The 14,449-nt window shown below is 33.4% G+C and overlaps 1 protein-coding gene across 2 annotated transcripts; it reads right to left on the minus strand.

The window, feature by feature from the left end:
- Positions 1-263: 263 nt before the first annotated feature.
- On the minus strand, positions 264-13,360 carry LOC111919537 (uncharacterized). 2 transcript variants are annotated; one of them, XM_023915100.3, is made up of 10 exons: positions 12,965-13,360; positions 2,165-2,311; positions 1,974-2,025; positions 1,682-1,755; positions 1,488-1,589; positions 1,202-1,342; positions 1,066-1,117; positions 912-985; positions 689-778; positions 264-578 (listed from the first exon to the last, which is right to left on the minus strand). In XM_023915100.3, the coding sequence occupies exons 2-10, from the start codon at positions 2,287-2,289 to the stop codon at positions 530-532; spliced, it is 759 nt and encodes a 252-aa protein (XP_023770868.1). In that variant the 5' UTR covers positions 2,290-2,311; positions 12,965-13,360; the 3' UTR covers positions 264-529. The 2 variants fall into 2 exon arrangements, with proteins under 2 accessions (XP_023770868.1, XP_042754285.1); XM_042898351.2 differs by lacking the exon at positions 12,965-13,360 and having other exon boundaries at positions 2,165-2,364.
- Between the last annotated feature and the right edge of the window lie 1,089 nt (positions 13,361-14,449).

A 14,449-nucleotide genomic window follows, 5' to 3' on the forward strand; every position in this document is an offset into this window, starting at 1 on the left:
AAGCGTCATTACTACTATCAATCCAAATCCAAAGCTGTTTTGGAAAAACGATCGGATTGATGCCTGCCATTGGGATTTCTTTTTGTTTCCATCTGAATAATTTCTGGGTTCTATCCTCACACCACTTCCCCTTTGTGAAAACAAATAAAAGGCAATCAAACTTAATTCATCTCCACAATTTAGCTATATATATATCATACATTTTAATTATATGTTGCTTTCATCTATCGAAGAGGAGGGCAGTCTATTATTTTGACACTCAATGATAATTTTCGGATTAGAAATTCATCTATTAATTGAACAACATTATAATTTGAAGTAAACAAATATAACATCTATTGGATCAATTAACATTGAATCAAGCTTCAATTTGCTCAACGCCAGGATGCAATTAAGTTCCCGATCAAAGGTGAATAAAGTTTTTTTTACTGAACTTATTAATTCTAACAACTTCATGTTCAGAAAATTTCATCTTTTTTGAAATCATAAAAAGATACACTTGGAAAAAACAAACTGCTGCAGACCCTGATTATACATTGGTATGCGCCATCAACAGTGGATCACTTGACAACAAGTCTCTGTAAGATTCAAAAGACATCAAAAAAACACTTAAAACAAAATTTTAACCAAAACAACAACAATTTATATGATGTACAGTATATTAATCACTTCTCTTAGCAAGACTTACTTGTTACTACTGTTGAAAAGTATGGCGGAAAGTGGTTGCTGAGGTGAAAGGTAAAACAACTCCCGCAATATGTATACACATGTAGCAATGCTGTGAAATAGTTATATCAAGGCATAAGAACGTAACAAAAAATGATATAAATGTTGAGAAACCTAAATCATTTTGAGAAGCTAATAATGTTAAATGCAAATAAATTCACGTCCCACATATATATTATGCTTACCCTCCAAAACATAAAAGTGAAAGTATCCAAAAGAAAGCACTTATCCAACTCGATTCCTTATATACAATCCACACCTGATCAAAACAAGCAATCAAACATTCTTGTTATAACAAAAGTCGAAAAAGCTCTTTTCAGTATAGTTCGAAAGGCTTACTGCTACAGTGACAATACAGAAATAGACATCGGTGGTTGTTGCTATCATGCACCTGCGAGCATTTATAACTATATATGATCATTTACTATTACACTTTTTTACATAAATTAAATAAAAGGGAAATTTTAAATTGTACCTTGATAATACAGTGGCATTGAATGGAGATCCATCAACAATAAGCACATAAATAAAAGTTCCCAACATCAAGCAGCCTAGTGCAGAAATGATTATTTTTGCAATTAAAACAGAATGTCCCCTCTTGTATCCCATGGCATCCCTATATAACCCAAATATATAATAAAATTACAACCATGTTAGCAAATATTTTTACTGGATTTTAATTTTTTTTTAATCATTATTATACATGTCCCTCGAAAGATATCATGTAATGTAATTATGTAAAGGGTGATCGTGATTCTTACTTTTTTTGATGTCTCACCAACACAAAATATAATGGATCCTTTGATGATTCTTCTGGTGACAACTTAAAGAACTGCAGAGCCACGTATGCACTTGTAATAGGGCTGTAGAAGGAACGAAAATTTACTCAAAACATGTTACACTTGTAGTAATAATAATAATAATAATAATAATAATAATAATAAAGTTTAATTACCTTCCTGCAAAAAGTACAACAGGTATCAATACAGCTGCCTTGATCCAGCTTGATTCCTTGTAGATTATCCAAGCCTAAGATTGCAAGTATATATACAACCACATATAAGTCCATTTGATTCAACAAGTAAAAGAGAGAAGCATATATATTAATCCAAATATTACTCTGAAGTCTGAATACAGAGGGATTTTTGTAGATAGAACAGATTCAGAGTTCAAATTGATGGAAAACAAAACAACAAACTTAGCCTTGTAAAGTTGTAAGTTCATGTAACTGAAATGAACTTTCTTACCAGTATAACACCAAGATTTATGTAAAAGTTTATCAGTGTCACTACCAACCACCTGCAATTAACAGAAAAGTAATAAAGTAGAGAAGAAATTACACTTTCATGGATAAAGAAATTACAGTTATATAATTATGTATTCAATTTTAAAAGGGAAAACAAATCTCCTACATCTGTAATTTAAGCTCGTGACTTACCTTGAAGTTAGGTCAACACAAGCAGCGAGACCATGCGTGCCGATTGCCCAAACAGCTAGAGCTGTCATCGTCAAAGCTAATAAGATAAACAGCGTCTTCAACGCGACTACCACCGACGCCGCCATTATTGCTCCGTCGTCTGTGTCACTGTATGCAGAGGGAAATGTCTTAGTGATGACGACGATGATCAGTAGAGTTCAAAATTTGATATTTAAAAATATTTGCCTGTTTTACATTTTTGAGTAAAATACAGTTTTGGTCCCTGTGGTTTTTACCCAAATCATCATTTTTTGTTCTAGTATTGTGATTTGATCATGAAAGGTTCCTATTACACTGTTTGGTATCATCTTTGGTTACTGTAACTAACCAGACTAACAAGGCGGTTAAAATTTTGAAAAAGACAATATTGCCCTCATACTATATCAATAAACAAAACAAACACACTAGAGGGACCATTTCTGTAAAAAGTCAAAATCTTAAAAAACCAATAACCCCAGAGCAAAGCATGCAAAGACAAGATCTTGGAGCATAATTGGAGAGACCCAAATGTTATCATTAGAATTTTATGTTAATTTTGGTATGAGTTTCTTCAAATCTGATCCAACTTTAAACACATTATGTACAAGTTACAAGAACATCAATCTCCTGAAAATTTTATATACCTTGACCTTGTCATAACAAAAATGTAAAGTATACATATATCGGGGATACTAAACTTAACCAAAATGCAAACATGATTTTGTATTTCAGATCGAATCTCAAGCCACTTACATCCTTTCCCCCTTTTTCCCGTTTTTCTTCAAACCGGTTTGTGATTTATAGCTTTTACATAAGTAGTCCTTGTAATTTATAACTTTTATCAAGTTTATTGTATGGGTAAGAAAGTCTTTTTACGGTGTTAGTAACAGAGCTTAACTGAGGATAACGGACCCATACACCAAAGGTGACACCAAATAGTGCAATAAAAACCTTCCATGATCAAATCACAATACTAAGACCAAAAATAATGAATTGAACAAACCACAAGGACAAATACTGTATTTTACTTTTTTTTTTTTTTTATGAAAAAGGTTATTATATATAGGGATTTTTTTTAATATGTGTCATAAGGGCACATATAAGAAGTATTAATTAATGACAAATATTACCATAATTAAATATAAATACATTAATTATAACGAATATTACCATAATTAAATGTGAAATGCATTAATAATCTCCATAATAAATGTATTTTGAATTTAATTATGGTAATATTTTTCATAATTAATATTTATTATATGTGCCCTTAGGGCACATGTTAGAAAATCCCTTATAAGTAAGATATTTTTTATTCTGATTAATAAGCAAATCTCATGGTCTCAATCTGTTGTTTTTATTAAATAACCACTTGGTCCTCAAACTAAGTACATATAATCATATGATCATATCAACTATACGATGTAAACTAAGGGTTGTAACGTGAAATTCCCACGAGAGTCAAGTTTCAAACTCTATATACACAAATTATTATTAGTGTTTTACAATCTAGTCTATACGGAGTGGTTCATAAGATTGATGTATGAATCAAATCATTGATGAAACATCAATTTCTATACTTAGTGAGATGCAAATGGAGTGAGTTGAGTTGGGCTATGGACAATCACACAGGAGAGAATCTCTCTCTCTCTCTCTCTCTCTCTCTCTCTCTCTCCTAGTGAGTGTGTATTGAACACCATTTCTTAAACCCAATGTGTCATGTGGAAGGATGTCTGGTTAATGTGGCTAGCTCCTATGCATTGAACACTCCGTTTAACCTTTATCTTCATATAATAGGTTTTGTGACGCAATTGACATTAGTCGTCAGTGATACAGTTTAGGGTTTATCATAATCATATGGTCCAAATTCTTATAATACTTATTATTGAACTATTTTGATGGGGTTAACACCAAGTAATGTAAACATATTATTTCAAATGTCACTAAAACATAAATTTACACACTTGATAAAGGTAACAACAATATTTTACAATTTTAGTCCAAGTTTTAATTTTTATTATTGTTTTTTGTCAAAAAAAATGTATATAAACTTTTTTCCAAACTTCTATATAAAATTTTACATGTTTTTAAAATCTAAGTATTTTTTTAAAAAAATATTTGTTTATAACTATATTTTACAACTTTTATACAACTGAATGTTACAAATTTGTTTATAAAAAGTAGTCCATTTATAAAATTACTTTTTATACAACTTTTTTTTTTCCAAATTTTTTACAACTTAGGTTTCTTTGCAAATTTATAAAAACAAATATTTAAAACACAAAATTTTCATGTTTGTAGAACCTTATATACATGGATACAAATTTGTAAAAGAAAAATACAAAATTGTAAAAGAAAAGCTAGAAAACATATTATAAAAAATGTTAATTTGTAAAAGTGAATTTTTTTTTTCTATGTTTTTATTACATATAGACACAAATTTTTAATCAATCTATGTAAAAAAGGTAAATTTTACATGAATATGTAAGATAATAATTTTTTTTTGTTATGGTTGTAATATAAAAGTCATTATTATATTATGTGAAAATGACACATTAGTCAAACAATATATTTTGATTTTGTATTTTCAGTCATTTAACTTATTTTTGTGTTGTATAAAGGAATAAAGTTGTTAGTGGTCTATTCATTTTGTCCATGTAACCTAAATCGGGCGGTGGAAGCTGCCACATGTACATATGCAGCCAGGTCAATAATTATATGGGCGGCTAATTTCCAGTTTTGACTCGTTAAACATATTTGACCAAAGATACAATGATAATGGCCAAAAACCATCTTGAAACTTTGTATTTTGAGACAAGACAAGAAGTGGGTCTTCAGTTATTTCATATAACTCTCGTCCAAACAAGTCCTTCGACGCTATAACTCTCGTTTTCGCCTGCTTCCTTTCCTTGAGCGTGCAAGGTGGTTGTCGTTGTAGGGTGGAATACAACGACTAAGGAGTTCCGATAAAAACCACACTGTCACCAAAATCTGATGCATTAATGAAAAGAAAAAAAAATCACCAGAACAGAAGAATAAGTCTCACTGGAAATGATACAAAGCATAATAAACAGAAAATAAACTTTATATGCGGCTGTGTGAAGTCTTCCGGATTCTCCCGTCGTCACCTGCTTCATTGACCCGTTAGAAATCGAGGTTGATTGGAGGATGTTCTTCTAACATCCAATCGTAAATGTGGACCATGGGTAACACAACAGCCGCCATCAGGGGACGCTCAGATCGATGCTCAATCGCCTGTTGCTCGACTGTTGCTCGACTGGTGACATATTTTGAAGGTTGAAGAAGTTTGTCGTCGAACTGCCCCCATTTTGTTGATCGGATGTGGTCCATGAGGCCATAAAACAAGTCTTCTCGATACATGAATTTTTCCAATAGTTTTGGTGGAACGTAAAGCTTGCCTGTTCGTAATAAGTCTATCAGGATTGAAAAACAATCTGGCTTCCGATCAATGAAGTGTTCTCCGGTGGGATTGATTTGAAGGTCCTAGTTTTCATCAAACATGGCTCCAATCTAAGATTCCCAACTGACGATGGCTAGGGTTGTGATGGTGGTTTCGAAGATTCTTAAATTTATGAGAAATTGAGATGTGGGTATTATATGGGTCTTGATTTTTTCAAAGGTATTGACTGCGAATAAACTGTTTAGATGGATATAAGAGGGTTTTATCTAGGGGAGTTAACGTGGATGATGTCATATCACATCTCCTTTAAAACCAAAAGAATTATCTTATGTGGGCCGAGAAAAATATACAGTATGTAAATGGGCAACTTGGTTACCCCTTTATTTTGTCCAAAGTGATCAACTAGACCCGATAAATATAGCTAAATTCTCATATAAAGCACAAAAATAAGTTAAGAGACTGAAAAGGCAAAGTTGAAATATGTCGTTGGGCTAACGTGTCGTTTTCCCTTATATTATTTAATTTTTTTTTTCTAAATTTGAAATGTTGTTATACTTTTGGTCAAATTTCTCTTTTATAAATTCGTCCAAATCTAGTTATTATTTTATTATTTTACTATTTTTTTTTTCTCAAATCAACTTTTTAAGAGTTTTTTTTCAAAATTTTTTATTCAATAAGGAGGTCATGGGTTCTATCCTAGACATATATACTAACCCACCGTTCTAAAAAAAATGATTTGCAATATTTTTAACTTTTTTTACAACTTATTTTACAATGCTTTTGAGAACATTTTCAAACTTTATCTAAAGCATTTTTAAAATCATTTTACAATCAAAACAAATGTAGATCATATACGAAAATACATTGAAACCTATTCAACCAACCCACATAAAAAGGGGATCAAAACATATAAACCAAACTTTGCTATTCGTAATTTATCTTTTTTATATAACAAAGCTGGTTTGTAAAGAAAAATTAAATTTAGAATGAATTTGTAAAAAAAATATTTGCACAAATAATGTAACAAAATTTAAAACTTTGTAACATCCGGATTCTTGGAGGTACTTGAATTTATTATATTTTGGATTTTACGTAGCACCACGTCGTAGTGATGGCATCCCACGACGTGGCTATGGTCGTTGTATCGTGGGTTTTAAATGGCCATCATAGTGTGACAGCTGTTTAATGGGAAACCCTAATCTTCAAGGTCAACGCCATATTTAAGGGAATGTGATGGCTAGGGTTGCTCACCCTCAGCATTCATCACACACTCTTAGCCTCCAAGCAAACCCTAGCCTCCATTTTTGATCTCTTAGCTTTTTGTGTTGATTTTTGATTGAAGAAGGAGGTGACTTCTAGGATTGGATTCAACAAGCATCCATTCTCACCATCTTATTGTGCATCTTCTAGACTCTTGTAAGTCCCTAACTTCCAATTTTTTTGGTTATTTGTGCATAGATCTAGATTTCTATTCCTTAAACTTTATGTACTTGACTATTGGGTGGTGAGATATCCTAAAGTTGCCAACTTTATGAATATCCATGTCATTTTGGACCTTAGATGCTTTGGATCTAGATTAGCATTGAGTTTTAGCATCATGCAAGGAAGATTTGGCCAAAAACCCTCATTTTGATCTAATAGAGTCCAAGACATGCATTGGACATGCATGTCTAGAAAGTAACGATTTTTATGTTGTTATTTGATGCTAGAAACATTCTGGATAAAGGGATCTTGTAGTCTTCAACATAAAGTGCTTAATGGGTTAAGCCAAGTTTTGTTCTTGCGCTTTTTGAGGTCTAGAAATGGGATCCCTAATCCTTAGAGAGTCTAGAGGGATATATTTGGAAACTTTATCCAATTAGACCTAAGAATTTACCACATTTGGGCTTTGGAGCTCTTAAGATCAAGGAAATCGGCTTAATCCATTTAGTTGTCAGGGAGCCTATTTCCCACTATGTGGCCAAGGCCTCCATGGCATGGCGGTTGGGTTGGAACTCGACTGTTTTGTCATTTGGTGGCCACAACATGGTGACCTGCTGTAGTTGACTTTGACTATTGACTGTTGACTTCGACCAACCTAAGGGTATTTCGGGTATTTTGAGTTGTATTTGAGATTGGTCACTGTTTGATGAATATGTGACGGCTAGAGTTGAGATTCGGAGCAGAGACCTATTCAGCTATTTGTTCGGTCTGAGAGGTGAGTTTTCCTCATTGTACTTGTGGTTCGAAGGCACCAATGCTGACCTATTAGCTTATGTATCCTAGTATAGAAGAGGTTTCTTTGTTGTAGTGATCTATTAGGTTTGTGTCTTGGTATATAGGATGTTGCTATGCGATAGTGACCTGTAGATCTGCCTGTTTGTTTGACTGGTTATATGATTATCTGTTTGTTGGATACATGTTATCTGTTATGTATTGTGGTAAGTTCATTAGATATTGTAGTGATGGGTGTATATGGGTTGGTCAAGATAGTAATGGAGAACTTGTTTCGAATTATATGCATGGTTCTTATTTGGGATATAGCCTTTAAATTTGAACAATAGTGCGATCGTCTATCCTATTCTCGGGTCATGTGTGACCATTTTTTCATCGGATTTTACATTGGCTGTAGCATGAATTGTGAAAAGGAATTGTGTGTGGTCAAAGAGTATGACATTGTTGTGTTCAGTTAGTGTTGAGAGGAACGTTGATTGGGTTCCTTCAAGGAGGTGGAATGAGGTCAAGCGTCTTTATGCCCCCATGATTCTGGTCGTGAGTTTTCAGGAGAGTGATGGAATGTCGACAAGATCGGCGTGATATCGGGAACATTCCAGACATGGGCTGAGGGATAGGAAGGGCATTCCAGACTCATGTTTTGGGCTCAGAGGCAATCCAAACTTATGTTGAGGACCTTGTAGAGGTATTCCAAACATAGGCAGTAAGCCCAATGATCATGATTGCTTATTTCTTCCTTATGTGGTACTTTTGGTGTTAGTGCATTCTTGGAAGTCAGGAGAATCACGAATCAATTGGTTTAGATCATGCGAGCAGTTAAGGGTTGTTAGGAGTATCATTCGTGCATCAGAAAGTCTCTTGCAGAGTGTTTGCATTATAAATTTTGTTTATTCACGAACTGTTATTAGGGGTTTGGTTACTAATGATGGATAGCAGTTATGGAACCTCAAGTCATGAAGTTCATTGTGAATGTCTCAAGTGGACCTGGGAACCCGAGGCAGGGATAAAAGAGCACTACCCAGAGTTGTTTTCACCAGCGGACTTCAAGGACGAAGTTTGATTCAGGTGTGGGTGAATTGTAACATCCAGATTCTTGGAGGTACTTGAATTTATTATATTTTGGATTTTAGGCAGCACCACATCGTGGTAAAGGCATCCCACGACGCGAATATGTTCGTTGTATCATAGGTTTTAAACGGCCGCCACAACGTGGCAATCTATGGCCACGACATGACACCTGTTTAATGAGAAACCCTAATCTCCGGGGTTTGTGTTGCATTTAAGGGAATGTGATGGCTAGGGTTGCTCAACCTCAACCTCCATCACACCCTCTCAGCCTCCAAGCAAACCCTAGCCTCTATTTTTGCTCTTTAAGCTTTTTGTGTTGATTTTTGATTGAAGAAGAAGGAGGTGATTATTAGGCTTGGATTCAGCAAGCAACCCTTCTCACCATCTTATTTTGCATCTTCTAGACTCTTGTAAGTCCCCAAGTTTCAAGCTTTTTGGTTGTTTGTGCATAGATCTAGGTTTCTATGCCTTAAAATGTATGTCCTTGACTATTAGGTGGTGAGATCTCATAAAGTTGCAAACTTTATGAATCTCCACGTCATTTTGGACCTTAGATGCTTTGGATCTAAATTAGCATTGATTTTTGGCATCATGCAAGGAAGATTTGGCAAAAAAACCCCTCATTTTGACCTAATAGAGTCCAAGACATGCATTAGACATGCATGTTTAGAAAGTAAGGATTTTTATGTTGTTATTTGATGCTAGAAATGTTATGGATAAAGGGATCTTGTAGTCTTCAAGAGAAATTGCTTAATGGGTTAAGCCAAGTTTTGTTCTTGCCCTTTTTGAGGTCTAGAAATGGGATCCCTAATCCTTAGAGAGTCTAGAGGGATAAAGTTGGAAACTTTATCCGATTGGACGTTAGAATGGACCCGATTTGGGCTTTGGAGCCCTTAAGATCAAGGAAATCGGCTAAATCCATTTAGTTGTTAGGGAGCCCAATACCCACGACGTGGCGGCTGGGCTGGGACTCGACTCTTTTGTCATTTGGTGGCCATGACGTGGCCAAGGATGACCACGACATGGTGACATGTTGTAGTTTACTTTGACTCTTGACCGTTGACTTTGACCAAGTTTGACGTAAAGGTATTTCGGGTGTTTTGAGTTGTATTTGAGATTGGTCATTGTTTGATGAATAGGTCACAACTAGAGCTGAGATTCGGTGCAGAGACCTATTCAACTATCTGTTCGGTCTGAGAGGTGGGTTTTCCTCATTGTATTCGTGGGTCGAAGGCACCAATGCTGACCCATTAGGTTATGTATCCTAGTATAGAGGATGTTTCTTTGTTGTAGTGATCTATTAGATTTGTGTCCTGGTATATAGGATGTTGTTATGCGGTAATGATCTGTAGATCTGCTTGTTTGTTTGCTTGGTTATATGATAATCTGTTTGTTGGATACATGTTATCTGTTATGTATATGTCAACATGGTATGGTTAGGTTGAGGCAATCCTGGTCTATGCCGAAGCCAACAAACCTGGGAGCAAGCCAGACATAAGTTGTGGGCCAGTAAGGCAAACCAAACTTATGTTGTGGGCTTGGGAGCATGCCAAGTATAAGCTGTGAGCCAGTAAGGCAAGCCAGACTTATGATATGGGCTCGGGAGCAAGCCAGGCATGAGTTGTGGGTCGGAAGGCCAGCCAGACTCATGTTGTGGGCAAGACGCATGTGTTTGTGTGGTGGTATTTTTGGGGAAACTCACTAAGCTTTGTGCTTACAATTTTAGTGTATTGTTTCAGGTACTTCAGATGATCGTGGCAAGACGCATGTGTGATCGTGAACTCCAATTTATGAATTATACTTTTGAAACAATGATTTTGTAAACAATCATTGTCTTGGTGTTTTTTTTGGAAAAGTGAAAATTTTACTATGATTTTTGGGACTTTACAAACTTAGACCAAAAATATAAATTTTTAAAAAATAAAAAACTATTTTTTTCTATTTTATGCAATAAAATTTATTGGCAACTTTAAAATACTATGAAAACAATGTTAACAGTTGATCAAATTTGTAAGAAAAACTAAAACTGGATATAAATTTTAAACAAGAAAATGGGATAATATGAAAAACATATAACATGTCACAACAATTGTGGACAACCTTCTTGATTGGTTAGCTCTTAATGCAACAAGAATTAAGTTGGTGTTTTCAGAGACAGTTGAAATAGTTTTTTCACCATCTTTGTTGTTACCCTTTTTCTACATAGCATTTCCCTACCATATCTATATCTTCATCTTTATGGATGTAAACAAATATACTATTCGATGTATCGTTCGTATACTGTTCAACATAAAAGTTGTTTATTTAATAAATAAACAAATATAAACAAGATTTTATGTTTGTTGAGTTAAACAAACAAACACGATCAATTTTATATATGATTCATTCTACTGTCTATTAATCCGGTAATCCAAAAAGACAAAAGTCCTTTCTTTTTTCTATTTCCAAAAGCTCACACTTTAAAAATTGCAACAATTCATGTTTATAAAAATTGAGCTTAAAATTAAAAATTGTTTACGACTTTCACATTATTGTTAATGTTATATCTTATATAATTTTCAAAAATTATGCATCCTAATTAGCATCTATTGGATAGTGAAAATATAAAAAATAAAATAAAAAAGAGATGAAGAATTAAGAAAGTCTCAAAGTGGGCCTATTGATAGGTCTATCTAAAAAACCTCAAGTTTCTCTTAGGCCATCCGTTATACCCACCACTAACCACAATAGTGGTGGGTGCCACATCATCACCACTAACTACCACTAAAAGCTTGGGATACTTACCACTATATGCATTTTATTTTTTGATTATTAAAATAAAATATATATATATATATATATATATATATATATATATATATATATATATATATATATATATATATATATATTAATTAATTAAATTGTAGAGAGAGGTGGAGAAAGGTAGAGAGAGATAGAGAGAAATAGAGAGAGAAGCAATTTTATTGGCCGTAGTGTTCCGTTCTTCCCACCACATATGACAACGAAATAGCTCTACCACTAGCCACCACTAAAACCTTGGGATGGTGTTCACATCCGTGGTTAATAGCCACATAGACCACGAACCTTCTCGTGATAAGCATACCATAAGGCCTTATAATCAAAGCAATGATGTTACTGTTGTTAATAATACAGGTTTTGGTATCAAAACTAAAATTGTTAAAGTGATATCTGTGATCCACAATGTCACAAGAAATATTTAATGTAATTGACAATAATAGTTATTGAGAAAGATATATTGATTATGTAAAGGTGATGATCAACTCAAATTCATATAAATATGTGTAAGAATAATTATACGTTGTATTGTCATTATTATTTTATTGTTTCTATTGCATTTATCGAGTTATCGTAGTAGTATGAACAGATATCGTTTATATATGCAACAAATTATATTTATAGGCACATTATTTTTAATACAGAACCCCCAAAATCATCGGACTCTTGTCCATATACAAAATACTCATAAAATGAGTAATCTAATACTCACTTTTATTAGTGAAAGAGAGTCAAGGCATTGAAATTTAATAGGAAATGGAGGATACTGTGTTCGACAAGTTTGCCAAGAAGCATCTAATCCAAGGAGGTGTTCCTTAGGGCTTAGGCAGTCTAATTTGCTCGAGCTGAAAGCTCCAATCAAGATTGTGGTAACAAAAATGATTTCTATCAGGATTGATTTCTTTCCGTCTTAGGCCAACAGAATTAGGCAGTCCAGTACCGAAGAAGACGATCAGTCTGATGAATCTACCGTAACAGTTTCTTGGTTTTGACTTAAAAATTGTTTAGTTTCGTGATTTGTAAAACATTTGATCACACATAATTTGTGCTTGGTGTTGATTCAAATTCAATTACAGAGATATATTTGATCGATTTCTTAAAACCAAATCCTCACGATACTTGACAAGAATACTGAAGATGAACATCAAGAAACCACCAAAGATTTACTGATTTCTTTAGTGCTCTGCCAACAAGAACTCTAACCATTATCGAAACTAGCCATTGAATCCAACCAGACTGGAAAAGAAACTGAATATGTTGATAAAAAGATGATTATATACCTTTTTGACGCTTCTGATGATGTGCTTGGATACTCAATAGAGTGTCTGATCGCAATGAGGTGACGATGAAGTTCTTGAAGACGATGCTGCAAACTATTGTAATTTATTTCACTATGAACTTATAAGAGGTGGTTATTAGTATTAGATGTTTTTTTTTTGACTTTTTTCTTTTTGGTGACAATAGTCGAGAGAGGCGAGCTACAGCCTACAGAGGCTGCTGTATGGGTTGGAGAGGCGGCAATTCCAAGATGACCGTGTATCACGGGGGTTATAATGTCTCAAATTTACTCTAGATATTTAGAATCTTTAGTTAAAGTTTTAATATTTTGAATTAATTTACAGTTTTATTTTTTATAAAAAAGTCATGACACTTTTAATTTTATATATGACAATATGTTATTTTCTATTGAAAAAATAAAGGTTGTTTCGATAAAAATATACATGAAATAAATTAGTTTTGTTTAAGTTAACAAATGAAAATCATTAAAAATAATTCGAATATAAATATAATACGAGAGGATAATAACCAAAGTTTAGAAAATATAGGAGATGAAAACATATTTTAAAGAGTTCAAAATGGAGAAAGTTAAAATGACATTTCAAAAATTAAAAGGGTAGAAAAAATTATTTTATAAAATATAAATGTTGAAAGTGCGATTTCTAAAAGTTAAAGGAGAAAAATATCGATGAAAACTTCCACCGATATTCTTTAGTAATGTAGATATATTTCTTAGTATTATTAATTAAAGTCAAAATTGCAAAAAATAGCCTCTACGATTATAAAAAAAAAATACATGGTTTTTGTATAAAAAAAGTGTGATGTGTATTAATGCTATAAAAAATATTGAGAATTGGGGAATTATTCTCAACCACTCATTTAATCTAAGCATAAAAAGACACGGTGACAAACTTATAAATCTCCATCCTTAATAAAAGAAACCTTTTTATGCCACGTGACATCTTCTCCATCTCCATTCTTATAAAGTGAAGTACCAATTTTACCCTCCTACTCATTTAAACTGCAACTGCTCTTATGATGCATTAAATCGAGGCACTTAACTTGGTAAATTGGTATCATTGTCCTCTTAAAATCCTCTTAATTTGGGATATCACAATCTCATGAAATCAAGGATATTGACTTAAATCAGCAACTAAATCTTATCCAAATTTGAATTTGATAGATTAGGGCTTTAGTCGACTTCGTATATACGTGGAGGTCAACATTTCTGCTATACCTATATTGATTTTTTTTTATACAACAATGATTTTGGCACAGATACAGTGAAGGAAGCTATGAAACAAACCCCTAAAGACATCAAAAAACTATTAATCCTTCACCTTCGCTCCATCATTGGTTATTATCGGTAAGATTTTAATTTTTATTTGACTTCTATGCTGTGATTTCACGATTTCACGATGTTTGGTTTTGATTTCTCATATGATTTCACAATTATACTTTTTCAGAACCCACATTGTCCGCCATAG

The sequence above is a fragment of the Lactuca sativa genome, chromosome 9 (genome assembly GCF_002870075.4).
Source record: "Lactuca sativa cultivar Salinas chromosome 9, Lsat_Salinas_v11, whole genome shotgun sequence".
In the NCBI taxonomy this organism is placed as follows: domain Eukaryota; kingdom Viridiplantae; phylum Streptophyta; class Magnoliopsida; order Asterales; family Asteraceae; genus Lactuca; species Lactuca sativa.